The 27,671-nt window shown below is 34.6% G+C and overlaps 1 protein-coding gene and 3 long non-coding RNA genes across 4 annotated transcripts; all 4 read left to right on the top strand.

The window, feature by feature from the left end:
- The first annotated feature begins 7,211 nt into the window (after positions 1-7,211).
- On the top strand, positions 7,212-7,689 carry LOC9306626. Its single transcript, XR_002330756.1, has 3 exons — positions 7,212-7,250; positions 7,353-7,448; positions 7,555-7,689. It is a non-coding gene; the product is annotated as an uncharacterized LOC9306626 (long non-coding RNA).
- Positions 7,690-7,950: 261 nt separating this feature from the next.
- On the top strand, positions 7,951-8,538 carry LOC110226863. The gene is made up of 4 exons (XR_002330757.1): positions 7,951-7,985; positions 8,064-8,111; positions 8,184-8,440; positions 8,523-8,538. It is a non-coding gene; the product is annotated as an uncharacterized LOC110226863 (long non-coding RNA).
- An 8,759-nt stretch (positions 8,539-17,297) lies between these two features.
- On the top strand, positions 17,298-19,289 carry LOC110226784. The gene is made up of 3 exons (XR_002330700.1): positions 17,298-17,400; positions 17,883-17,964; positions 18,998-19,289. It is a non-coding gene; the product is annotated as an uncharacterized LOC110226784 (long non-coding RNA).
- A 1,232-nt stretch (positions 19,290-20,521) lies between these two features.
- Positions 20,522-23,737, top strand: LOC9306625 (GDSL esterase/lipase At5g37690). The gene is made up of 6 exons (XM_021016712.1): positions 20,522-20,870; positions 21,209-21,336; positions 21,431-21,557; positions 21,665-21,777; positions 22,545-22,794; positions 23,350-23,737. The coding sequence occupies exons 1-6, from the start codon at positions 20,633-20,635 to the stop codon at positions 23,562-23,564; spliced, it is 1,071 nt and encodes a 356-aa protein (XP_020872371.1). The 5' UTR covers positions 20,522-20,632; the 3' UTR covers positions 23,565-23,737.
- Positions 23,738-27,671: the final 3,934 nt, after the last annotated feature.

The raw sequence follows: 27,671 nt of genomic DNA, 5'->3' as shown, positions 1-27,671 counted from the left end.
TTTAAGTGAGTAGTCTTCTTAGAGCTTTTGGGTCAAGTAGATTAGGGTGATTAGGTGATGATTTGTGATGCTTAGGACTTAGTCTTAATATATCCTTACTCCCTAGGTATTCTTAGTGATAGATTAGTTTTGATTAAGCTAAGTTTCATGCCCGGAAGGTGGTCGATGAAATTCCCGAAAGAACTTAGTGAGTGCTTAGCATTCCTAGCCAACGGAAATTGATGATTAGGGTGCTAGGTGGTTAGTTAGGCTTGAAATTAATGCATATTAGTCTTGTGATTGCCAATGGAAATTGATGTTAATTGCTTAATTAGTGTAGAGTTATTGCCATGGAAGTGGATTAGCTTAAAGTACTGGTGTTAGACCTAAGGATTAGCAAATGATTGATTGTATTAGCATCATAGATTATCCTTTGTCCACCCAAGTCAATAACCTTAACCCAAAGGCTTATTCATTAAGCATTTTCATCTTTGACTTTTTGTTGACTTTTATAAGTTGCATCTTTCTCATTTATTTTGCTATTGCTTTATGGTTATGGGTTATTACTTAGCTTAGACACTTGTTTAGCTTTCTCAATTGCTTTTGGTTTGTTTATTTCATTTGCATTTTTGTTCTTTTTGTTTTCATTTCACTTAGGTTGTTAGTTTTAAACCAATCCTATATTTGCTTAGATTAAGAAATTTTGTGTATTCTTAGTGTCTTAGATCTCTAGTTCTCTGTGGATTCGACCCTTAAGTGCTATAAACGATAACCATTAGATTGTGGTTTTTAGACCTTGAGGAAATATTAATTGATAGAAAAACCACCTAATAAAGTTTCAGCGCCAAAAATTACAACAGTTGCGCCCGAATTTGTTTTACGAAGCTGATTACAGCGAATTCGATATGGCTGTGAAGATATTTGAATCAATGGACCTTTCGAATGACACTGATTTTTATTGGGCTTGCATGCATGCATTTAAGGAAGAAAGATTTTGGCGTAAGTACTTCATTGATAGAGCTGAAAGAACCATCGAAGATAAGCTGAAATTTTTACAAGCTCTTACTGGATATACACGGGACAGTGAATATGTGGGAAAACGGTTAGCTTCCGGACAAAATTTTGGGAGTCCTATTGGAAGCGGTTTTTCTTTTGGAAGTCCATCTTTTGGTGGTAATTATTCATTGGGTCAAAGTTCTGGTAGTCAATGGGGTCCTGGTATTCAACAATGGGAAACACCTCCAACTGCTCCGCAATGGAATTCACCTTCAAATGTCCCACAATGGGGAATACCTCCAATTGCACCACAATGGGGTCCACCTCCTAATATGCCACAATTGAGATCACCTCCAACTACTCCGCAATGGAATTCACCTTCAAATGCTCCACAATGGGGAACACCTCCAACTGCTCCTCAATAGAATTCACCTTCAAATGCCCCACAATGGGGAACACAACAAAATGTGCCCCAATGGAGTTCACCACCAAATGTTCCACAGTGGCGTTCATCACCAAATGCCCCACAATGGGGTTCATCACAAAATGCTCCACAATATATCCCTCCAACAAATGTTCAACGTGGATTTTCATTGGGAACGGAAGAGGAAACTACGACAAATGCTCATCAAAGAGTTTCACATGAAGAAGATGTTCCTTCAGCCGAAAACATGGTTAGGGCAGTATCACCAGAATTTGGTTTCACTAATTATTCTTCTACACCAAGGACATCACGACCATGAAGACGAGGAGGATTATTCAACATTTGGGGATCTGAAGGAGGACTAAATTTAAATGAAACTCATCAAAATGATTCAGCATCTGAGAACTAGTTCAATAACGCTTGTGTTTTAGTTTCCTTTATGTTTTATTTTGCATTATATTTTTGTAATGTCAGAATGTACTAGTACTGTTGATTTACTTTATTTCTCATTAGTTTACTTTTGTTTCGTGTTTAAAAATTTCAGGCTTTTCATATATGCTAATTGCGATCACCAGGTGTACACAATCTAAATTATGAAGAGAGAATTGAATTATGAAATTTGGAAAATGAGCAATTTGAAGTGTTAATAATTCAACCGTCATTGTGTTACTACAATCGAAATTTTGAAAGAGGACCAATTCAAACAGATGGCGGGTTGGGATGGAGAAATATTTGGCGTCGAATACAAGAAGAGAGTGCTGCTTGTCTTCAGTTACTACGAATGTCTCTTGATTGTTTTAGATCATTATGTGACATAATGGAAACACGTTATGGATTACAACCTACATTGAATGTTCGCATTGAAGAGAGTGTTGTCATGTTTTTACGGATATGTGGACACAATGAAGTTCAAAGAGATGTTGGGTTACGATTTGGACGAACGCAAGAAACAGTGAATCGGAAATTTTTTGAAGTCCTTAGAGCAACAGAGTTACTTGCTTGTGATTATATCAAGACTCCAAACAAGACAAGAACTACGTCAAATTCCTGAAAAACTACAAATGGATAGAAGATATTGGCCATATTTCAGTGTATTTGTTGGAGCTATAGATGAAGTTCATGTATGTGTTAAGGTGAAGCCTGAACTACAAAGAATGTATTGGAATCGACACGATAGAACATCGTTTAATATCATGGTAATATGTGATATAAATATGTTGTTTACATATGTTTGGAATGGAGCACCTGGATCGTGTCACGATACAGCAGTTCTAACTATGGCACAAGATAATGATTCTGAATTTTCTTTGCCTCCAAGAGACAACTATTATAACTATTATGTAGTTGATTCTGGGTATCCAAATAAACAAGGCTTTTTGGCACCTTATAGATTTTCGCGGAACGGAGTTGTTAAGTATCACATGTCACAGTTCTACAATGGTCCTCCTCCTAGGAATAAACAGGAGTTGTTTAATCGATGTCATGCATCTCTACGTTCTGTTATTGAGAGGACATTTGGAGTTTGGAAGAAAAAATGGAGCATTCTTTGTGAATTCCCAGATATGATATTGATGTTCAATAAAGAGTGGTAACGGCTACAATTGGACTACATAATTTTATCAGAATTTCGAATTATTTTGATGAGGATTTTGTTGAAGTAATGGGAGATAAAAATATCAACAACGTAAATTCTGAGAATGATCTTGATGACATGGAGAGAGGTAGTAGGTAGTATACCTGACGGAAATCATATGGCAAATATAAGAGAAAATATTGCTGATATGTTATGGGCAAATCAAAATACTTTCCATTAAATTTAATTTGTTTTTGCTTATGTATTGTCTTCTTTTTTTCACTCTTATGTGTTGTATTTGGATATTTTATGTTTAATATTTAAAATTATTTAATAGATTAATATATTTTAGTTTTATATGATTTTATTTATACATATCATAATATATTATAACATTATATAAAATAAAATAAAAAATAAACTAAAATACTTTGTATTGTAATAATAATAGTATTAAAAATAAAACTGTATTTTACATATGTATTTTTAATAAAGTTTATAACAATATGTAGTTCTTAATAAATTTTTAGTTATATTGTATCCTATTTATTATTTAATAATTTGATATGCACATGTTGAACAGCTTTCACCATTCGAACTCCTATTTGAACTGTTTGATCTGCATGATCTGCACTTGTCCTACATGTTCTGCATGTTCTGCATCTTCTCCAAGATCTGAATGATCTGCAACGCTTGAACTGTTTTTACCATTCGAAGCCTAAGGTAGCAGTTTTCATGAAATAAGGCAGATGAATGATGGATCAAAAATGTTCGAACATGTGTCAAACAGTTAAAAGGAAAATGGTGTTGCTTAGCGCAAAAACCATCACTTTTAAGAGATTGCAAAGACTATGATGTTTGAGAAAAATGTTCCAAAACATTATTGGACTGATCAACAACAAAATGAGATAAAAATGTCTAAAAAATCATATACTCTATGTAGGCTTGGGCCGAATCCGGATATCCGGCTTTTTTAGGGTATCCGGATCCGGATCTGGATCCGGCCAGATCAGTCTTTTCATTATCCAGATCCAGATCCGTTCCACCTGGATATCTGGATCCGGGTTTTTTTTATATAATTTTTTTATAAATATAAATTTAAAGAAAAATATTTAAAAATAAATAATTTAAATAATAGTAATAAAATATTCAAAAATATTATTATAATATAAAATATCCCGGATCCGGATATCCGGCTTTAAATTTTCTATTATCCGGATCCGGATCTGCCCCACCCGGATATTCTGTTTTTCGGAGCGGATCGGAGCGGATCCTGGATTCCGGATAATTGGTCTCAGGGCTAACTCTATGAGATAGAAAGATGTTGGTTAAGTTATAAATACACTCATCCGTGAATTTGATTTTAATGAATGGGAAATTGAACAGACTATACCTCGAAGAGTCGTTATTTAGGGGCCGAAAAAAGCTACTATTTGGCTGGAACTGTTTATGTGGAAATTGCGCATGTACCCCTATATAGCGGGAAGATCTTTTTATACTGTTTGAAATATATTGTGTCAGACGGCCGTATTAAAATCTTAGTAGATCTTTATTTGTATTGGCGTGTTGTTTTTTTTTGGTTTTCCTTTATTTAATTGGTCTTGGGGAAACGAGTCGTCGTTATCCTTTTTATTTCATAAGGAGAGTCGCATCCCTTTTTTGTCTTAGTAAAACTCATTGTTTTTCAGAGAATCGAAGCGCTTTCGTCAGCCTATCTTCTGTGTTGTTTCAATTCGCCGTAGTAAAATTCTCTTTGTCGCAGAGCCGGAGTAAATTTCCTATCTATACTGCTGTCTACGTTTTTTCGGAGTCTGATAAGATTTTGTTATATGATTGTCTAACTGCGGCTCACATTTTTCTTGTTAGATGCGAGAGATTGAACTTCCGAATCGGTTGATCGCTGCTGGAGAAGAACCCCTTGGGGAAAGAGTTAATGTATACCACAAAATCAAAACACTATGCGGCATTATTGAAGCTTTGGATGACGAAGAACGTGAGTACATTGCGGGTACTTCGCTTGGAGGGATTTTGGATTTTCCTAATAAGCCGTCGTGGTCTGCGAGTTTTGGTATTTTCCTTTTGAGTCGCCAATTGGATGTAGCGAAACCCAATGAGATTTGGGTTGTATACGCCGGCACGCCTGTTCGTTTCTCGCTGCGGGAGTTCAAACTTGTTACTGGTCTTCCCTGTGGTAAGTACCCGTCTCGGAAAAAGAAGAAGATAAGAGGGACGGCTGGGAAAAAAATTCCTTATTACAGCACTTTGTTTGGGCTTGAAGAAGACGTGACAGTGGAAAGGGTTGTCACGATGTTGAAAAGGAGGATTGTCTCTGATAGAGACGTAAGGCTGAGATACGCGTGCCTGGCCATTGTTGACGGGTTTCTTCTTCCTACCTCTCATTACCCCAAAATAGTGAAGGAACACGCTGAGATGTCTGAAGATTTGGAGGGTTTTCTTGCTTATCCTTGGGGGCGGATGTCGTTTGAGATGATGATGACCTCAATTAAAGAGAGGGAAGTTGAGCAACTCGCTACTACTTGTGTCGCTGTTCAGGGCCTGTTATACGCTCTCCAGCTTGTTGTTTTGCAAGCTGCTCCCGCTATTCAGGAAGGCCCGTTGATGGATGAGGTTGTGGGGACCGACTCTGATGTAGATGAAGCTGTTGAAGTTGCTCCTCGTCAGTTGGTTCCCCTGATGCTTGGCAATGCGAAAGAGTTGGATGGTAACTGCTCGGTAAGAAATCTACCACCCGATAATTATATTATCTTGATATCATTTTTGTTAGCGTTTCTAATCTTCATCTCCGATATGTTTTACTACGCAGACGTATGTGGAGCCTATCATTTGCCCTGACGTGGAGATGAACCCGGAAGAAGATTTAAGCTGGTCTGATGATGAGGAAGATGTGAGGGTTGATAACATCGTCAAGTTAGTTGGCGAAGGGATTACTTTTCGCAATGAAATGTTTACTGGGGGATGTATACCATCCGAGGTGGAAGTGGGGCCAAAAAAGGTTAAGAGGGGTGGCAAATCCAAAATAGTCCGTGGTAGGAAGCCACAAAACCAAGGGAGGAACCCGGTTGGTCTACGAAGGAAGCATCAAAGTCCCAATTTAGAGGAAGGTCAAGGTTCTGGTCATGTAATGAAAGATGATTTGTCTCGATTGCTCGATGACAAACTCGACGGCCTAGAAAAAAGGATCATTCAAGGGGTGATTAATTGGTTTGTCAGGAATACTGTTATTGACGTTGACAATTCTAAAACCCCGGCGACATCAGGAGACCCCGTTCCTGCTGATAAGTTGAAACAATCTGCTGCTGAAAAAAATGTGAATTCTTCCCCTGTTCACGCCTCTGCTGCTCATGCTATGTATGATTCTTTTCCAGCTGGTGAATATAATATCCGGTCTTCTACCCCTGTTGACGTGATGGCTGGTGTTGAAGATATAGTGAGTTTCTACAATTCTAATAACGTCGGTGGTGATGGTAATAACGTGGCTGGTGTGCCTCCTAACCTAGATAATGTAATGGTTAGTTTATAATAGCGTTCTGGCGTTACTTTTAATATGTTCTGAAATTTCAAGTTTTGAAATTTAACAGTGTTTTATTGTTGGCAGAATGAAAACGAGAAGACTATGCCACCTCCCGGGAAGCCTGCCGATAATGTTAATGTTAGTTGTTAACATTAAAACACTGATCACTTGTTTCTTATCGTTTTTGTTGGTCTCGTCATTGTGAAGCCTTTTTTGGCGATTGCATTCTGCCCTTTTTTATTCATTTTTGCTTGTGTTGCTCTCTTAATGAATTGGTAACGCATTATTTATTTTTGTAGGGCCTATTGCCTGAGTTGTCTTCTTCCTTGCCAGACAGCAGCATGCAGGTTACGTAGTATAGTTAAGTTTTATGTATTAGATATCTATATTTTTACCTGCTAACGACTAATACGTAATTGTGAATTATTAGGGTGATGACATGGAGACATCGTATCCCAGAGAGTCGGAGGTAAGTTAGATAGGAAATTTCGTCCGGGGAGTACCATTTTTAGATTATCCGTTTCATAAATTTATTATTCATATCTTAATTGTTTCAGTCGGGGAGTGAGACTACTCGTGGAAGTCAGGAAGAGGTTGATAATAATGAAGTTACCAGCTAATTTCTTTATCCGTTATATCTTTCTCAAACGAATATATGTATCAAGTTATTGTAATGTTGTTGCATTTTTGCTTGTTAGGCTATCAGACCCCTCCATTCTGATTTGCCACCTACTACAGATGCTGATGTTAGTTAAATGTGTTTTATATTTTATTTGTTTTATATAGTAGTTTAGCAGCTAAGTATTATATGTGGCTAGCTAATATTTAATTCCCTTTCTTTTCTGAAGCCTGGGGATACAAATCTCCCTGCTTCTTCGTCCCCAACATTACCTGTCCTCCCCGATGGCAGTGGTGCGATTGTGGGAGCTTCTGATTCTGTCTTAGTAATGGTTGATCTTCATCTTTTTTTTTTTTATTATTTTTTCTTTTGTTTGGTGGTTTTTCTGATTCTGGAGCCGAGTTTTCTCAATTTTCTCCACGATTCCCCAGGTCAACAACTCTGCTGAGGCCCTCGAGCATCGAGCTCACGAACAGGTTTTTCCATTTTTTCTTAACCTTTCTATTCATTTTTGTACCCCCTTCGTTCTTATTTAGCTGGTAAGATCGTTATCATTCATTTATTTTTATTTATTTTATTCTTTCTTCCAGGCAAACAGCAGTCCTTTGGAATCAACCTCTGCAGTCGAGGAAGAGAAGGATTCTGATCAGGTCAGTAGTTTCTTCTCTTTCACTAACTTGCATTTTGGCAAATCCTTATCAGGTGATTTCAATTTAAGGATTTCACCAATTAGTAACCGGTGCTTTAGCAGGTAAGATTGGTATCATTCATTCTCTTTTAATTATTTTATTCTTTCTTGCAGGCCAACAACAATCCGGCAAAATCAACCACTGTAGGCGAGGAACAGAAGGATTCTGATGAGGTTAGATATTTTTGCCCTGTCACAGATTTAATTTGGTAAAATACTTAAAAGGGGATATATTGCTTGTTTCATTTTTAGGATTTCACCACTCCACCCCCGTCAACCCAGTCTCGATCTAACGTCAAGGTTATCTTGTAACTATGGTGTTATCGCTTATTGTTTATATTCATCAGTTGTTTATAATTTTTCATTTTGTAGGAGGTTTTGTGTGCCAAACCTCTGTCCTTTGTTGATGGCAAGGCCGCCCCTGTTGCCCCCTCGAATGTCTGTTTGAAGGCTGGTAGGAGGAGCAAAAGGCTTAGAACCTTTTCTAGTAAATTAGATGAGAGGTTCCATTTCGATAAGAAAATTAAGGGCTTAGTTGGCCACCCTTCCCCGTTGGTAGTAGGAAGTAATCAATGCGTTGACCCTGAGGAACGATTCCAAGGATCTCTTAAAAAACTCAAGGCGACAAGGTTAACTTTGTTACCATGTACTGTTGGTTATCCGATAGTCTCAACATTATTCCCTATTTTTAGGATTTACCATTTGTTGCAGTTCTGTTTCCCTGGGTGGTGATATTTTGCTTGCAAACAAGGATATTTTTGAATTGATTGAGCGGAAAAAACATCTCAACAACAAGGTATTAAACCCTCTACTTTTTATCTATGTATGTTTTAATTTATCATTACCCCTTTTGTTTATTTCTCTTGTTTTCTTTCAAGGTCTTGGATGCACTAATCAAGTTCAGTCGGCATATATTGAGGGTTGACGATGGTGACGGCGAGAAGTTGCGTGTTGAAGTCCTCGATTCGAAGTTTGTTTCCCAGCTAACTCGTCTTTATTACAAGTTTTCCAAATCTGATTCCCCTGGAGATTTCATTTTCCCATCCCCATTGATTGATATCTTACGTGGAGCTGGGGATCCTGAGCGTGTTGAGTTATTTTCCGAGGCAGATTTTCTTTACCTGCCGTTTAACTTCGACAAAAAACATTGGGTTGCATTGTGTGTTGACCTCAATGGCGGCAAGATTGTAGTCCTTGACTCTAATTATCAGCTCCGTAAAGATGCAGCTCTACAATCTGAACTTCAGCCTCTTGCTGTCATGCTGCCTTTCCTTCTCAAACAAGCTGCATTTAATCCGTCTATGAAGCAGTTGCCTGTTAACCCATTTTCTATTGAACGCCCTCTGTCGATCCCTCAGGTTTCATCTCCATTCGATTCTGGGGTTGTATCTGTCTTCTTAATCCATGCGCATGCCACTGGAGGTCTGGAGGAGTGTAATGATTTTGACGTTGGGGCGATTGAGAGTGAAGTGAAAAAGCTTGTTTGTGCTATAATGATTGCCGGTGTTGCTTCCTAACCGTTTTATTAGCGGTCTTAGTTGTTTCTTATCCTGAACCAATCTCTTACATCTTTTAATGTTTGGTTATTGCTACTTTTTTAATTTCTTGGGTTGTTACTATTTTTAAGTAATATTTGGAGTTTTTTTTTGTTGTTCTTTTTTATGTGCTAACTGGTTGGTTCGTAACCCCTCAGTCCGTACCCTTCCTGTTGTTATGTAAGCCTTTTGTTACCCCCTAACAATTGGAGCAATATTTTTCACTAAAACTAAGTGTTTCTTGAAAGTGTAAACGGCGACGGTTACCTAAAAAATAATTAAATTTTTGCACCCACCCTTGTTAAATATCGACCGCAATTTGTTGCTTAAGCTCCTATTCTCCTATTGAAATCCCGAACCCTTGATATAGCAGTTAACCTAAGATATAGCAGGTAAGCTTAGATCTTTTTTCTCAGAAATACTGGGTATAGTAATCTCCCTGCGTCTTCGTCACAAACATTACAAGAGTACATTAGAGACAAAAGCCATCCAAAATGACAGAAAACCAATATTCAACAATGACTCAAAATAAGGAAGGACAACAATTACGCAAATCTGAGTCAAACACATGACGATGATTCAACCTAGTACCTTAATGAGACCTACCATGATCAAAAAACCAAAAACAAAAAAAAACATCATCTTATTCATCTTGGACTTTAACTCAGACATTTTTTCCATCATAGCATCTTCCACGCTCTCAAAAATCTCTTTCTGAAGCTCCTTATGCATTTTCTCAAAAATCATCTCGTCGTGCTTCATTGAATTTGTTATGATCTCTTTGATGTCTTCTTGCAGCCTCTTAGTTTGCCCATTCAATGTCGATACCTCATCACACAATGCCTCATCCACCCACTTAAATGTGTGGTTATCATTCATAAGCTACAACGAGAAAGACAAGTATAAGTACAATGACAATCTAAAATAAACATTAGCCATCAAAGTTCAACGGAAGGGTATTACTCTATTTGATGCAGCATAACCACAACGAAAGTAGCGGCGGTATGGATTTGGGTCGGATTTTGAAATTTTTTGCACGATTTGTTCTCCACACCAACATTTCTTGGGCACGCCTTTCACTCTTTCCCGGACATTTGATGATCCACTTGAAGCTCCAGAGATATTGCTCATGATTAGAGAGGTCGATTTCAGAGATTGATGATTTTAGGTTTTTTTTTATTTTCGATTTGGGGATTTTGGAGAAGAAGATGGAGTATATTGGTACGCGGGTCGGGGTTTAGCCATGGGTCGGCTTTCAAATTGTATCTGTTGTTATCGCGGTACCTCACAAAGTATTGGATACTAAGTTTTTAATTAATTACCAATTACTGTCTGTCATGTTTAATTGTTTGTTTTAACAACTATGTTTAAGATTTTATTTCTGTAGCTTTTGTTATCGCGGAACTTTGTACTCGATATTCAGTTTGTTAGTTGTTTAAGATAGTTTTTTTGGTAGTTGTTAACCATGTTATATACGTTTCCAAATCATCTTCCATATCATGTTTTAAGTTTAATTTTTCTAAATTTTATAACTTCTCATTTTATTTCTTTCAGTTTGTTACTTGTTTTAGATATTTTTTTTGTTAGCTGTTAACCAATATACGTTTCTAAATCATCTTCTATATCATATTTTAAGTTTAATTTGTCTAAATTATATAACTTCTCCTTTATTTCTTTATGTTTGTATCTCATTTATAACCATTTTACGACTAACCTTTTATTTAAACTCTTTTTTTCTCTTCTTTCACATTCATTAGACGGTAATCTTATTCTTAGCGAAGTCGTTGTTGTCTTATCTTTTTAGTACAGGACGCTTGTTGCCTTTCAAGTTGCTAAATTTCAAAGAGGGTATATATCGTGGTACTTATTTTGTTGCCGCATATCATTCAACATAAACATATATTTAACATTCATAAGGAAGGTTTGTTGGGATCGCCCCTGATTGCAGATAATACACATTTCTAGGATCAGGATCCGTACGTATATACATTGAAAATTTTCTGATCTCCGAATTCTTGTTATTTATAAAACATGACTTCTTTTGAGTCTTCTAATCGCGGCACCATCCTTTCAAACCCTCCCTAGTCCAAAAAACAGTCTCCTTCCTTCATCTGCTACCGCCAAAAAACCTTTTCCCTCCTCGATCACTTGCCTCCCTGCGGGACATTATTTTTCAATTAGCACCCGTTTCCATGTGTTATCTGATAACACCCCCCTTATCGAATATACGTATACTCATAGAGAATCATTGTTAGTTATATATTTTTTACCGCTATCGGCCCACGGCATGTTGCCTTGTTATGGCCAATTTCCCTGCATCGTGAACACCTTTTCGCCGAAGTTCTCTGAAATTTTTTAAAAACTTCATTATTACATATCACAAGAGCCCGATAACTATATATGTTATTTGTTAACACTCTTATCCCGTAGCTAACTTACCTTAAACTCCCCCCTTGACAGCATCCTTCTTTTCCTTGGGCGACCTGGCGGCCTGCGGACATATGGTGGGGCCAGTTTTCCCCCTCCGATATCATCTGGGGATGGAGTTAGTGTATCCATATCTGGGACCGGCATTATTATGCCTTGGTAGGCCAACCTTAGATGAGGCACTGTGTGATGTATGCCTACCATTGTGTCTACCCGAATCCCCTCTTTTATACTTGCTGCTATTGCGTGGGAACAAGGAATTGTTAATAGCTGGAACTCCCTGCAAGTGCAAGTTCGCTCCCACAAGTTTACAGCAAATCCGGAGTCATTTCTATCTCTCACTTCATAATTGGCCTCCCCGATCTTAAGCACCACATATCCAGCTCCTTTCTCAAAATTCTCAATCACCATTTCATTCACTTTGGGTGGTAAAATGTTTCCCTCCTGCTGAGCAGCTTCTCGCCTGAGGGCAAACCATGTAACCAGCGTGGTTCGGAGTGATTCTAGAATAGAAATTACCGGATAATCCCGAGCCATTGTTAAGACATTATTTAGCGACTCCGCTATGTTGCTCGTCATGAAGTTAAACCGATCTCCAACGAAATGCGACCTAGTCCAATGCTCAAACCCGATTCCTGTTAGGTAATCTGCGCATGGTGGGTGCATTGCTCTTATCTCAGCAAATATTCCGTTGAAATCACTTAGTCGGTAAGCTCTTGCTGCTCTCGCTACTAGAACACTTAACCCCTCAGATTTGAACATTGCTACAATGTTCCTTTTCAGATGTACCACGCAAGCTGCATGTGAAGCCATTGGGTAAACCTGTACCATCATTACGGAGGCGTTATTTTGTTAATAAAGTATATCCTAGCCATCTCAACAAATGTAATATGTAATTAAATATTTATCTTGCTAATTCGTATATTATCTTGCTATTGTTTAAGTTATTGCTAAAAATCAACCTACTAGTCTTCTGTTTGAGGATTTCGTCATACCTTACGGATGCTTGTATAAATTGATGAGTGTCTGTCTGACACAAACACTAGATCTGGATCATCAGGTATCGCATCCGTTAGCCTCTCCATGAACCATGTCCATGCATCATCGTTTTCGCTGTTCACTATCCCAAAAGCAATTGGGAAAACTTGGAAATTGGCATCCTGAGCACTTGCAGCGATTAAGCATCCTCCATACCGTCCCCTGAGGTGAGTGCCATCAATCACTATCACTTTCCTCATATATTCATATCCTTGGATGGAAGCGTGGAGTGCGAAGAACAAATACTTAAAGCGTTCAACACCGGAGCTATCTTTCTCTGTCTCCAAGGCCACCAATGAATTAGGGTTTGTCTCCAACAGAAGTTTGAAGTACGGTTGGATTAAAGCATAGCTCCCCATTGCCGAACCCATCGCATTGTCCATTGCTATTTCTCTGGCCCTCCACGCTTTCCAGTAAGACACATTAAGGCTAAATTCTTGTCGTAGCATTTTCCTCAACTCGTTAGGTCGTGGTCCTCCCCCAACTCCAAGATACTTGGTCCGCATTAATTTCCCGATTACCGCAGTTGATGCTTGCTTATGGAAGTCTCCTCGCGCGTCAACACTACAAGTATGATGGAGAGTCGCGCTTTTAACTTCGAAACGCTCGCTACCCTCTAGCTTTGTTGCGTAAACCCGCCACGGGCACGTGTGGCTGACGCAAACCGCTAACAGTATGTTAGGGCATGATTTGGCGTAAATGAAATGAAATTTTCGCCTTATTGCATGAATAGCAAGCTTTGTTGCACAGTCTTCCTTACTTTTGAACAACCTGCCAATGAATATGTCATCCCATTCGTAGTCTGCATCTAGCAGGGCCCGATGCAAATAATCTGTCAATGAAAATAGTAATCGATAAGTTAAGTTATGACTTGATAATATAGTTAGCCCATTATTTTCGTTAGCAACTATTGTCGTTATCGAATCCACTGTTATCATCGTAATAGGTTTCTGTAAGTAGGATATGTTATCTGCTACTTTTTTAAGTAAAGGCAACTAAATACACTTAACCTACCTTCTTCTCCTGGGTCGTCAAAGTACGGTGGTGCGTCTCTATCATACAGGACTGTTGGAACCGGAGTTTCCTTCAAAACCATCTCCCCCATTTTTGTTCCTACCGTCGCCGTTGATGCCTCTCCTAAATCTTGAATTGTTCTGGCGCCGGGGACTGATACTGCCTTTCTCTTATTCATGTTTGTTGTATCAGTCGGTCCCATACATAGCGGCCCATCTGGGTCTGAGTAATAGTGAGCTAGCATGTCTTCCCCTACATTCAGTAATAACACTCCAAGTTAGTTAGCATGTAACATTACACTTACGATAAGTTCACAGTTATCCAGTAACTTACCTATCTGCGACATGCAGTTGTTGCTCGATATATCTGTGTCATCCATCAGCTCGTCACTCTCGTAGCTTAAGCTTTCAGATAGCTCTGTTGGCGTTCCATATGTTGAGTCCGTTGATGATACAGATACTATCATTGGGCCACCCGTATTTGGCTCCGCACTTGCAAGTGTTAGTTGGACTTCGCTGTTTGGATTTGCACCATCTTTATGTTGATCTCCGAAATCAAGTGCTCTTGCTGTTCTCTTGTCAGGTGTTTTTTCCTCCACTGCTCTGTCTGGAACCCCCAGTGTCATCTCTGTTGCATAAATTTCTCTCAACATCTCAGCTTGTTTAGATTTTCGCCACATCTCAAATTCCAAATCTCTCCTTGTCTCCTCGTCAATGGCTGGCTCTTTCCCTTTCGCGCTTACTCCATTATCTGGCTGTGTCATGTTTATTGGATTAACACTTCCTGTCCCGGTCATGCCCTGGTTGTCATTGATTACTACCCCTCCGGCCTGTTGTCTTCTCAACGCGCCAGCCATTCCTTCTGGTATGGTAACTTGTGGGCTACTACTGCCGGCCGCGTTATCTGATAGATTACGGAGTAACATCTTCGTTACCGCAGTGTCCCAGACAGCCCTCGTCTCTGCACTGTTCCAATATCTGTCTGATATCGCCTCTGCGCTCATGCTTCCGATGTCGATGTGGCTCCTGTATGAGTTCACTGTACGCTCTATCATCGACCCTCTCACGATTTTAACCTTCAGATGCATCTCCTCAAGATCTGCTCGGATGGCCATAAACAACGTCATATCTTCGTCGTCGAGAATATGTATGGGGTTCGCTCGCTGCCAATCTGGTCCCATCATCCATTGCGGCCATTGATAAGATAGCTCGATATCATCCTCCGGTCGGAGATTAAGTTTGTTTTTCACTACTTCGACAACTCTTGCGTAACTGTCTTTTTCTCGCAAACGGACGGCTAGACAGAAACCTTCTATCTCGGATACATGTTCGTAGCACCCGGTTTCGTCCTTTTTCCACTCTCCTCGCACAAGCCGGACGACCAGCGACATCTTTCTCCTGTATAAACAGCATGGTAAAAGTTTTGTTAACGACTTCCCTTTTTTCAAAAATAACAAGTATCTATATATATAGGTACAAAACCAAAGAGAAGTCTCCATAACTACACACCTCAGACTTAAATGCTCTGTCTTTCTTTCTCTTTTAGTTTTTAGCGGTTGCAGTGTTTAATATGTTAGTTGTTTGAGTTCTTCTTGTTGCAGCAATGTCGATATGGAGATAATAAATAGCCAAACATGTAGCTTCCATATCTGCCAAATCGATTGCGTATCACATCTAATCATTACTTCTTAACTTCTTTTTTAGTTTCCCAGCGTGCGGCGTAATATCTTGGTAGATTTCCCAAGCATTTAATGCTCGGTATCTCGCGGCAGAAGGCTATCGATTCTGTGCGTTTATAGGGGTAAGTTCGTCATATTTAATTTGCAAGAAAATGTCAACTTAAATAACGAAATCAAATGTACAGATCCTTAATTATTTGCCACTGCAGGTATAGATATTTTATTAACCCTTAATGAATTTGGGTTTCTTACTACAAGTTGTAAACAAATAAATAAGGAGTAAATTAAAACAAATGGAACTACATTTTGACTTTTTATGACGTCAGTTGGCCAACTATTACTGTCTCGCATTTTATTTCCTAAACAACCAAATCATAACTTGCAAGATTCCATATTCTTTCTTTTCTTTTTTTTTAACGACTTCAATACTTTATTAGACTTCAAGATTCCATATTCTTTCTTTTCTTATACCCAAAAACAATATCTATACTAGTATTTTCGAAACACTTTGGTGACGGATAGGTAAAAATGTTTCTGGGTTAATCGGATATCCGACCCGTTTTCTAAATTCCTTCACAAAAAAATTTGTTGGGTCGGGTTATATTTAATCCAACTCATACAGCGGATATTCCATATTTAATAATTTAGATATTTAGAAGATTTGATTAAGATTTAGAATTATGATTCTTCTATCATCTTTGTTTGATTTGTTTTTAACTGTTTTGAATCATCATATAATACATTAGAAAAAAAAATCAATTTTTTCTGCATATACTGTGATTCAACTGTGATATAAAATTTTAAAAACGGACATATATTATCCAATTGACGAAAATGTGTGTTCAACGTTCTACATCGATTAAAATATTTAGACAATGATTCAGAATCATATCATAAATAAGATCAACATTAATAAAATAAATGAGTTTTTTGGCGGAAAGAGTTTGGCGGGACGGATTTTTGAATCAACAATAATAAAAAGATTAGATATCATTAATCTGCCGCTTCAATACGGATTAAATCCTTTTGTTTTTTTAATACCACCAATATTAGACATATTAAATAAGTCTCATTTAAAAATGATTGTATAAAACCAAAAATTGTCCCGTGGTATAATGTTATTTAATAACAATATTTTAAAATTTTAAAATATCATTAACATGCCGTTTTAATACATACTAGATCCTGACCCGCACGTTCGTGCGGGAGAAGTGTTTTAATGAATATTTTTGCATAAAGTTTGTATTAATATATTTTGTTGGGTTAGTGAATTATAAAATAGTATAGATACCATAAACTTAGCATAATAATTGTAGAATTATATTTTGTGCTTTAAAAATAGTTTGGTGCAAAAGTTTGTATTTTCTATTTGATTAGTTTTAGAATTGAAAGTTGAGAATTTAAAAAATAATTAGCGTTAGATATGGTGCAGAACATATAATTTGAACAGTGGGAGAAGTTATGTGTTTAATAAATGCATCCTTCACCCATTTAATATTAATGAATTTATTTGGACAGATTTTTATTTTATTACAGAACAATCGTTGTTGTCCTTGTTGCTTCTTACTGCCTAACACGTGTCTGAGTGAAGATATCTCTTCTTCTTCCTTAGCGTATCATCGACTGGGCTTTTCATGGGCTGCTTAATTTTGTAAACCCATTATGTACTCTTGCTGATGTATGTTGTCTTATTAATAAAATCCAGAGAAATTTTTTTGTAAAAGGAACAATCGTTGTCTCATCTTTAAAACAAAAAGGAAAACCCACCGAACAAAACTAATAACATAAAAAAAAAAAAAAAAAAAAAACTAAGAACATGGCTCGATCAAAGAATCAATTGCGACAGCTATTGCGTCTCCGTTTATACTGCGTTGCAAATCGTGAATTCTTTAAAGTGGTAAGGATATTATTAAATCAGATATATAGTTCTACTGATTTTTAATATGTTTGTTCAATTCCCAATCTGTGAATTTTTATGTTATCTTTGTCCAAGGATTTTCAAGAAGCTAGATCTTCAATGGGTAATTATTGTCAATTGAATATTCAAATTTTTGTTCAGTGAATTAAATCAACTAACACGGATTTGATTTCGTGTAGTTTTTGTCGTTAGCTACAGAAGCAAGATGAACATTAAAGCTCCAGTTTACCGAACTATTTTTTTAACCCATAAATTTTTAACCGTATATTTTGTTTTTTTTGGTCTTGAAAAGAGTTCTACTTAATTTAGCTTCTATATATATATTTCAATATACTACAAATATAGTGATGTTAATGGAAGAAGAGGATAAACAAAGAAAAAAAAACTAATATGATTATTAGAAAACAATAGCTATTACCCAAAAATTTAAACATGTTACAAACAAATTTGAATGTATCAAGGTCAAGCGTAAATTGCGAGTAACATAAAGATATAGAGGAGGCTATCAGTCATTGGAGCTTTTCAGAAATCTATATGTTAGAGGTTAGTGAGATCATAATTTAGACACTCTGTTTTTTAGATTTGCATATTTACCAGTCTAATTGTGGTTGCTTCATATAGAAAACTTTGTTTTTCCCTAGTATATGCTAATATGAAAGTACTAAATAAGAGATGCAAAGTACAAATTTTTTTGCCATTGTTTGATATGCATTAATCACCTTTACACGAATGAACGATTTCACTTGGATTCTATAGCTTGTCTTGAAAGGTTTGATGTTAGCAAGATTGGTGATACCAAGATTTCATCCATTGTTAGAAATGAGAAACGAAGTAGCAAAATTGGTCTTTTGCAGCCATTTTTTTTAAAAGGAGTAGCAAAAGGTTAGGGGTCGTTTGAAAGTTTAATGAGTATTGAAAATGTTATTAGATATTCTATATTTATAGGAAAAAGAGGTCGGCTAGGGTTAGACCTATTAGATCAAAAGAATATATTTGCAAATCCATTTTTTAAATAAAGTTTTAAGGTATATACTTGATTTGAGATTTAATGAATATATAGTTATTGTTATATTTGGAAAATATATTAACTGAATTCGAATCAGATTGAAAACAACCTTCAAATTTGAATATTTTTGAAAGAATTATTGTTACCTTTACTATCTATCCTTATTTTGTATACGAAATTTATGAGATACGTTTGTTTTGGTAATATCTTTAAATACGTAAATGTCATTTTTTGTTTCTTCTTAGATTTGCATATATGGGATTTGGTTGTTATAGAAAGATCGGTGAACTGATTTTTGTTTAAATCGAATATATAGATTTCCTTCTTTTTTTGGTAAAACTCATTACTAAATATGGATATAAACGGATTTTATTAATTGTGGTAAAAACTCATAAATGAAATCGAAAATCTAGGAATAAGTTTTCTTTTAATCAACGTAATATATGGGATTGGGTAGTTATAGAAATATAGAAGAAGTGATATATTCTAATTCGAATTTTTAGATTTTCTTGTTATGGAAATATACGTGAAGGTATTGATTCTAATTTATTTTAACTTTAATTTCTGTAGATCTCGATCATAAATATCAGGCATCGTATTGGGCCTATTTACTCGAAAGCCCACTATGATTATTATGCAGGATCCGCGTGTTTTACCGTTTGTAGATCCGAGACCCGCGTATTTTACCGAATGGAGATCCGACTATAGGATCCAAGATCCGTGTGTTAGTGATAGTCAAATTGTCCATTATACCCCTTGACGAAATCTTTTAGTTAGTCATAGATTGAAAAATTTCCAATGGCATTCAATGTAATACTTTACCCTTAATGAGGTTATTTATTTTGCAATGCTTCCCAATTAATAGTATAGATTAAATCTTCAGTTTATTAAAATATAAATGTCTTACAGAATGATATGATTTATAAACTTTTATATATAATAAATAATCATTAAATTTTGAAATAAAAATAAATCACGGGTTAAGAAATTACGGAACGGGTTATATTTCGGAAAAGATTTATATGGCGGACTAATTTGAATCTATATTTATATACCGTTTTAATTCAGGTAAAATCCTCAGTTTATTAATAATTGTTTAGTGGACTCGTGGTACACCGTTACTTAATAACAATTGTAAACTATAATATAAATAAATATGTTATAAGAAGATACAATTTTACAAAATATTTTTATACTAACTTTAAAATTAAATCATCCCGCTGTGTACCGCGGTTTAAAATCTAGTTTTTTTATATAATTAAGTATGACCATAGATACGTCATATGTGTGACAGTGTGAGATATAGCTATGTATCCATGCAGATTAGAATTGAGAATAAACCATAAATTGTAAAAACCTAACTGGACCAAAAGCAGCGAGAACGTTTTTTTATAAATCGTTGGTTTTATTATCTTAAATTCGAAAATTTTGTAACCAAAACTGAACCGAAACCAATTTAATTTGGTGTAATCGAACCAAAATAAATTGAATAAAATAAAAGTTTATTAATTAGCCTTATATTTTTTTATGTTATATATTAAAAATTATAATCATATTACATAAGTTAGTATTTACATATATTTTTAGTTAAACCGAATTACAAATGGTTTGCGCTAAAATCATATTATATAAATTATTATTTACGCTAAAAATTATAGTCATATTACATAAGTTAGTATCTACGCTAAAAATACAATAATATGTCACTTAATATTTCTATCAAACCAAAAATAACCAAACCGAATTATAACCCAACTACCCAAGTTGCTCACCGCTATATCGTATTACACAATACCGAAGTTTGAATGCAATTCTAACCGAAAGGTTTTTAGTACAATGAAAATGTGCACGGATTCTTACGAAGATGTTCCAAACAATTGTTCTCAAAACGTTAGGATCGGAGTCTAACCTAAAGTAGATGTATCATGTGCCATCTTTTCCCAACCGTGATGTTTCTCTAGAAAATTCATTTTTCGAGAACAATCAATAGATTAATGTAAACATCAAAAGATTTATTAGTTAAGAAAACAACCACCTAATTTTTATATGTAGAAACTTGTTGTAATGGTCATAACCAATAGAACAATAAATTATTAAAAATGAATTCATCATCACTATATATATTCAACATTCGCTTACATACATTCTGTCCAAATTAGAGAACAAGTAACTGATCAAGAAAGAGTGAAATCAACACAAAACACAATGATGATCCTAAGGCTGGCTCTAGCCATCATCATCTCCGCCTATGCAACCGCACAACCAGCCTCAACGTCGTCCCTTGTAACCTATATATTCGGCGACTCGCTAACCGAAGTTGGTAACAACAATTATTTGCAATATTCGCTAGCAAGAGCAGACTTTCCATATTATGGAGTTGATTTCTCTGGCGGTAAAGTTACCGGAAGATTCACCAACGGTCGGACTATCGGCGATATCATATGTGCTTTATCTCTCTCTCTTTCTCCTTTTAACTATGTGCTTCTAAATATATGCATACATACATTTTCATGTACATTTATGTGGCCATCTATTTATACACAACATTCATCTTCTACTTCTGCTCGTGTTTTTGTGATGCACATATACATATAACATACTAAAAATAAGGTTTGATTTTGGTTTTGTTTGTTCGAATATATATGATTGTTATTGTATAGCTTTTAGACTCACTATAGTTATGGTTTTTAATATTTGTATTTTATAAAGATATATTTAAAACTTCATAAACATTTATATCTATTTTTCACATCTCCAAAAACATTTATTTGTTTATTATAGCTACAAAGCTTGGGATTCCATCGCCACCACCATATCTATCGTTATCACAAAACGACGATGCATTTCTCAGTGGTATTAATTACGCATCCGGAGGAGCTGGAATTCTCAATGAAACTGGCATTTACTTTGTATTACTTCTCCTTTTCTATATATTCTTGTAAGAATTTAAAAAATTTAAGTATTTTAATATTAATTATATGTAGTATTATTCTGATGGAGCAGATCCAAAGGCTGACGTTCAATGATCAAATAAATTATTTCAAGAAATCTAAAGAAGTTATTAGGGCGAAAATCGGAGATGGAGCTGCGAACAAGCATGTAAATGATGCCATGTACTTCATTGGTTTGGGTATAAATTAAAATTTACATAACTTGGCTTTATCTATAGTTTCTTATTTCTTATTATTTCATTTTCTAGAAAAGTATTATTAATTACTTTTCCTTCATTTTAAATAGGAAGCAACGATTATGTAAACAATTTCTTGCAGCCATTTATGGCAGATGGGCAGCAATATACACATGACGAGTTTGTCGAACTCTTGACCTCAACCCTAGACAATCAGCTTACGGTATTATTCAAACCAACTTCTAATTTTCTTTTTCTTTTGTTTTCTAAATCAGAAATATCAAAAGAGAGAGCTTCTAGTGAACAAATTGGTTGGTCGTCTGCACTGTCTTTTTCTTATTTATTTTTCTCCAGCATTATTATTAGTTTGTTATATTAAGCTAGCCAATATACACTACAAGTGCTTGTATGCATGGTTTAAGTATCTTTTAGAAACAACTTTTTTGATACTTCTATATCCTATTTTTGTTAATGAATATTCTGTCTCTTTTAGATATGTATTATAACTATGACTAAAAATTTCATTTATTTACGTGAAAAAACAAATGATAGTGTACTAAATTAGAGATTTTTTTCTGATAAAAAATAAATTATAGTTAATGTTATGTCTTGACGACTAATATTTTTTTCTAGTTTGATAAATCTTAACATTTTATTAGTGGGAGATTTATAAGATAAAAAGGTTCATAAGCTAATCACATCACATATTATTTTTTCATGATGCATGTAATTTTGAAAATAAACACCTTAATATGAATAAATAACATTGTATGTTTTCTGACCCTGTTAGATAAATAAATAGTGCTATTTGTCAAAATCTGCGCACGTAATAATACAAAAAGGTAGTTATATTTTTATTACCAAACATAATTACTAGGTTAAAGACATTTACTCTATTGAATCTTATATTTGAGCTATTTGTTTAATTTTTTTTTTGGACAAGTTATTTGTTTCATTAAACCATGAAATAACTGAAATTTGGTGGAGCAGACAATATACAAATTAGGAGCGAGGAAAGTAATATTTCATGGGCTAGGTCCATTGGGCTGTATCCCATCACAAAGAGTGAAGTCGAAGACAGGCATGTGCCTGAAGCGTGTCAACGAGTGGGTATTGGAATTCAACTCAAGAACTAAGAAGCTTCTTCTAGATCTCAACAAACGCCTTCCCGGAGCTAAATTCGCCTTCGCCGACACTTATCCTGCCGTTCTCGACCTCATCAACAATCCTACTCACTACGGTAAATATAGAAAGAAAAAAAAAAAAAAAACTAGTCATTTCTTGGAATCAAAGCGTTTGCATTTGCGTTAGGGGTGTTCATATCGGATAACCAAACATACCATAACGAGTCGAAAACATATACTTCTAAATAGTACTTATAGTACATTGAACAAAATATGGTAGAAGAGATTCATGAAATCGGTCGGATTTGATTAGTTTCAGTATCTAAATCATGAACTGTAATTCGGATCAACTAGGTCAAATTCAAGATCGGCTATTTCGAATAAGTTAGTAAATTTTAGTAATTTCGCAATATTTACAATAATTTGAAACCATAACTTACGCAAACGTGGTTTTATGTTATACTTAATATGTTTTGTATTCGTTAGGATAAATTACATATAATTTGAATAGGTAATTATTTCAAGAGATACAAAGATAGTAGAAAAGAAGTTTGGGATGTCTCACAAGTCACAATATACAATTTAGTTTGCGTTCTGATTTTTCTGTTTGTTAAAATACTAATTTGTATTTTTGTTCGATAACACATTTGTGATTTTACAATAAACCGCAGGGTTTAAGATATCAAACACGTCGTGTTGCAATGTGGATACAAGTGTTGGAGGTCTTTGTCTTCCCAATTCTAAGATGTGTAAAAATCGTGAAGACTTTGTCTTCTGGGACGCATTTCATCCGTCCGATTCGGCTAATCAAATCCTAGCCGATCATCTTTTCTCCTCTCTTCTTTCTTCCTCTTCTCCTTCTCCTGCTCCTAAACCACGTCATTAGTATAGTATTTACAAAAATAAAAATATTAAACCAACTTCTTGTTAAATTGGTCCTACTTGTTAGATATACGTGTGTAATTTTAATTTTCTGTTCTTGATGTAACCATGCATCAGGACAAATATGTGTGTCTTGTTTGTTACACAAGTATTATTGATTCTGAGATAATTATGGTTTTGTATGTATCGTGAACACATATTATTATATCCGTGTTTAGGGTTCCTAAACATGCGTAATAAATAAATAAGTTAAATGAAAAAATTTGTCATGCAAACAATCTTAGTTATGAAGTTTTTTTTTAATACATGCACTAAGGAAAGATACATTTTGAAATATTACAAGAGCCGACGACGGAAAAATAAGAAACCCTTGAAAACACAACCCGAAAGACGGAAAGAGGGAGACATAAGCCCAAAAGAGTGAAACAAAACTTCAAAAGTAAGAGGAAACAAACAAAAAGATATAAAACAAGGAAACGAAAAAAAGAGATCTTACACCAAATAGCTCATAACCTCTAAAACTGCCAGATGAATCATGAAAACTCCCACGAACCTTCACATCGAACCCTTAGACGCTAGAGCTGCACCAAAGAATCAGACCCTCGCGAAGAAACAAACCAGACGAACAAAAATGGAAACCAAAATGTAGTAATTATGCATAAATATGCATTCTATCATAATTATGTATAAATATGATAACTGATTTAACATGATAAATATATATTTAACACATAATATAAGATTTTATTATGATATTATACTAGTTAACATGTTAATCAAATAGTTATCTACACAAATATATACTATATGTAACTCTTTATTTTGTTGTATTTTTTTTTGTTTTTTTTGGGGCAAAGTTTTATTTTGTCGTATATGATATAATAAATAAGTTAACGTGAGAAATTCATATTTATCACATAAATTATAAATTTATCGCGATACAATATGATCTAAAACAATTTATTTATAAATTTATGATATATATAAATATAAATAAATATATATATATATATATATATATATATATATATTGTTATCATGTTAACCTAATAGATAATCATATAACTCATAATATGTCTTACCCTATTTGATGAACAATATTGTAAGAATCAAATACAAAAATCGATGTCCAACTTGTACATGAGAGAGAACTAATAATACAAAAACTATAGGTATATAATTAATTTTTTTAGTTTTGTAGATATATAAATTAATATAGCCGAATTATAAATCCTTAAAAATCATTTTTATTGTTTGCGTTTTTGGACTTTTTTTTTTTCCTAAAAAGTTTGTAGTGGTATCTTTTTAATTTTTTTTTTTAATGATGGTACTTATGGAACAAAAACTTAGTTTAGTGGTATTTTGGTTGAAATTTAGTTTAGTACCAACTTATTTAATATTTTTCAAAAAACTCTATAACCTTTTATCGTTGTTTAAAATATATATATATAAAATAATTTATTGATCCAATATAATTCACGATATGCTTTTGGTTTCTGATTTTTATCTTTCGCTTTAACAGCACTCAACGGCGTGAACGGAATCATCAAACGCGGTTACCTATCTTTACAGAAAGTTTCATAAAAATATCCAACTTATTTATTTAAAATACTACATGAACTTTTGTTTTTGTAAAAAATATACACAAACTAATTTACCGATTCAATATAACTCACAACATACATTTTTGCTTCTGATTTATACGAAAAAAAAATTATATAGCTTTTTGGTAAATATAAAATAAATTGAGTATTTTTAAGGTCGAGCAATACTTGGGTTCACCCATGGGGGTGAATCCTTTTATTCACTCCCCTTTTATTTTAACCAATCAGAATTCGGCACATAATAAAAATAAATAAACTCATTTAATTATTAAATCTAATCTCTAACCACTCTTTTATAAACCCAAACTGATATATAATCTCGTTTAATTACAAAATCTAAACCCTAATTCTTCTTTGTAAACACAAACCGCCATTTAAACTCGTTTAATCGTAAAAAATCTAAACCATAATCGTACTTTCTAAACCCGAACCGACATTTAACCTCGTTTAATTTTAAAATCTAAATCCGTTTATAAACCCAAACCGATATTTAACTTTGTTTAATCATAAAATCTAAACCCTAATCATATTTTCTAAACCCAAACCGACAATTAACCTTGTTAATTGTAAAATCTAAATCTCTTTATAAACCCAAACTAATATTTAACCTCGTTTAATCATAAAATCTAAACCCTAACCCTTTCTAATAAACCCAAACCGGTACATAATTTCATTTTAGTGGCAAATTAGATTTTATAATTAAATGAAATTTTTTTATTATTATTAGGTGGCAGATTCTGATTGGCTGAAATAAAGGGAGTGAATAGGGGTGAACCTAGGCCTGGGCATATGGGTAATTCGTTCGGGTTCGGGTAAAACCCGTTCGGGTTCGGGTTGAATGGGTAATGAATTTATGGTCCATTCGAGTATTCCTATGGTTTCGGTTCTGGTCCGGTTCAGGTATTGTCGGGTTCGGATCGGTTTGGGTAATACCCGAAGTTTAAAGTCACTTTACATACTCAAATGATCAAATAAAGAGAATAGAACATCAAACGTGACATTTAAATACTAAATCCAATCCAAAATAACAAAGATGACTACTTAACTCTAAAGTGTTAAGAGTAAATTCCAATCCAAAATCACATAAATCCGATTATTCGAAAAAGAAAAACATAGAACAAGATCCGGTGATGCATAACTGATGACTTTGTTTTGAATCTTTCTCTCCTGACAAGAAAAAACAATCAAATGTTACTTACCTTAATCACTCAAAAGTCAAAACCGTGAACTAAGCTCAAATCCAAACATGAATATCAAACTTAAAATAAAATCTGCAACTCAATATCCCATCCATAAGCGATTGAAATCTGAAACTTTGAAGATCCAAGTTTTGAGCGCTCGTGAAAAAAACAGAGAGAATGACTTTGTAATCGTTTCAGAGACTCGATTAAAGCCAATATGTAAAGACAAAAACTTTGAATTTCAAATCTTTATCTTTGTTTCGACATCTAGGAAGCAATAAAAATCATAACTTTCACCTAATTGTGTTAGCAAAAAGACAAATCAAATAGGGTAAAAAAATGAATGATTCAAACGGAAAAGAGAAGAACTAACCTCCGATTGATTTCGCGATAGAGCTGTTGGTGACGGTAAAGTCGCCGAGTACACAACGAGGGTTTCCAATTTTAATATTGTGATTCGATCGAGAAGCCGATTGCCGATATATGAAGGTACGCATGAAGGAAACTCAAACGACAAAAATCACAAAACCTAAAACCTAGGACATACATATAAGTGTATAACTATATAAGACTATATATCTAATTATCTATATATATATATATATATATATATATATATATATATAAACATATGTGTATTGCTTCGGGTTTGTGGGTATCCTAAATGGGTAACGGGTAATCCCCGACCCGACCCGATACCCACGGGTAAACCAATACTCTACCCAATGAGGTAATTTTCTAATACCCTAACCCGCCTCAACCCGATTTTTTCGGTCCGGGTATCGGTTCGGATATCGGGTCTGTGTTTTTTGCCCAGGCCTAGGTGAACCTAAGTATTTTTTCTTTCTAAAACCCAAACTGACATTTAACCTCGTTTAATTGTAAAATCTAAATCCGTTTATAAATCTAAACCGATATTTAATATCGTTTAATTATAAAATCAAAACCTGATCATTTCTAATAAACCTAAACTGATACGTATTTTATTTTAGTGGCAAATTAAATTTTATAATTAAATAAAAAAAATTATTATTATTTGGTGATAAATTTTGATTGGCTGAAATAAACGGGTGAATATAAGGGTTGACCCCTAAGAGATAACTTAAGTATTTTTCTTAAAGGAATATATATATATATATATTTTTTTGTGACTTGTGAGAGACAAATCAAATTGTTTTCTCGAGAAAAAAAAAAGAACAAATCAAATTGTATTTGTTAATTCTTGTTTGAAGGGAAAAAAAAAAACAAGATCGGTAAGAAAAAGAAAGGAAAGTTACTCAAATGTCATACAAATTAGGTGAAATGATTAGAAACATACATATTTTT

This window comes from Arabidopsis lyrata (assembly GCF_000004255.2).
Source record: "Arabidopsis lyrata subsp. lyrata unplaced genomic scaffold ARALYscaffold_7, whole genome shotgun sequence".
Classification (NCBI taxonomy): domain Eukaryota; kingdom Viridiplantae; phylum Streptophyta; class Magnoliopsida; order Brassicales; family Brassicaceae; genus Arabidopsis; species Arabidopsis lyrata.
This window is presented reverse-complemented; position numbering and strand designations above follow the sequence as displayed.

Excerpts from the sequence above, each read along its gene's own strand:
- LOC9306625 (XM_021016712.1), top strand. The coding sequence starts at position 20,633 with ATGATGATCCTAAGGCTGGCTCTAGCCATCATCATCTCCGCCTATGCA. Across the intron at positions 20,871-21,208 it reads GACTATCGGCGATATCATAT|CTACAAAGCTTGGGATTCCA; the intron begins GTGCTTTATCTC and ends TGTTTATTATAG. Across the intron at positions 21,558-21,664 it reads CATGTACTTCATTGGTTTGG|GAAGCAACGATTATGTAAAC; the intron begins GTATAAATTAAA and ends CATTTTAAATAG.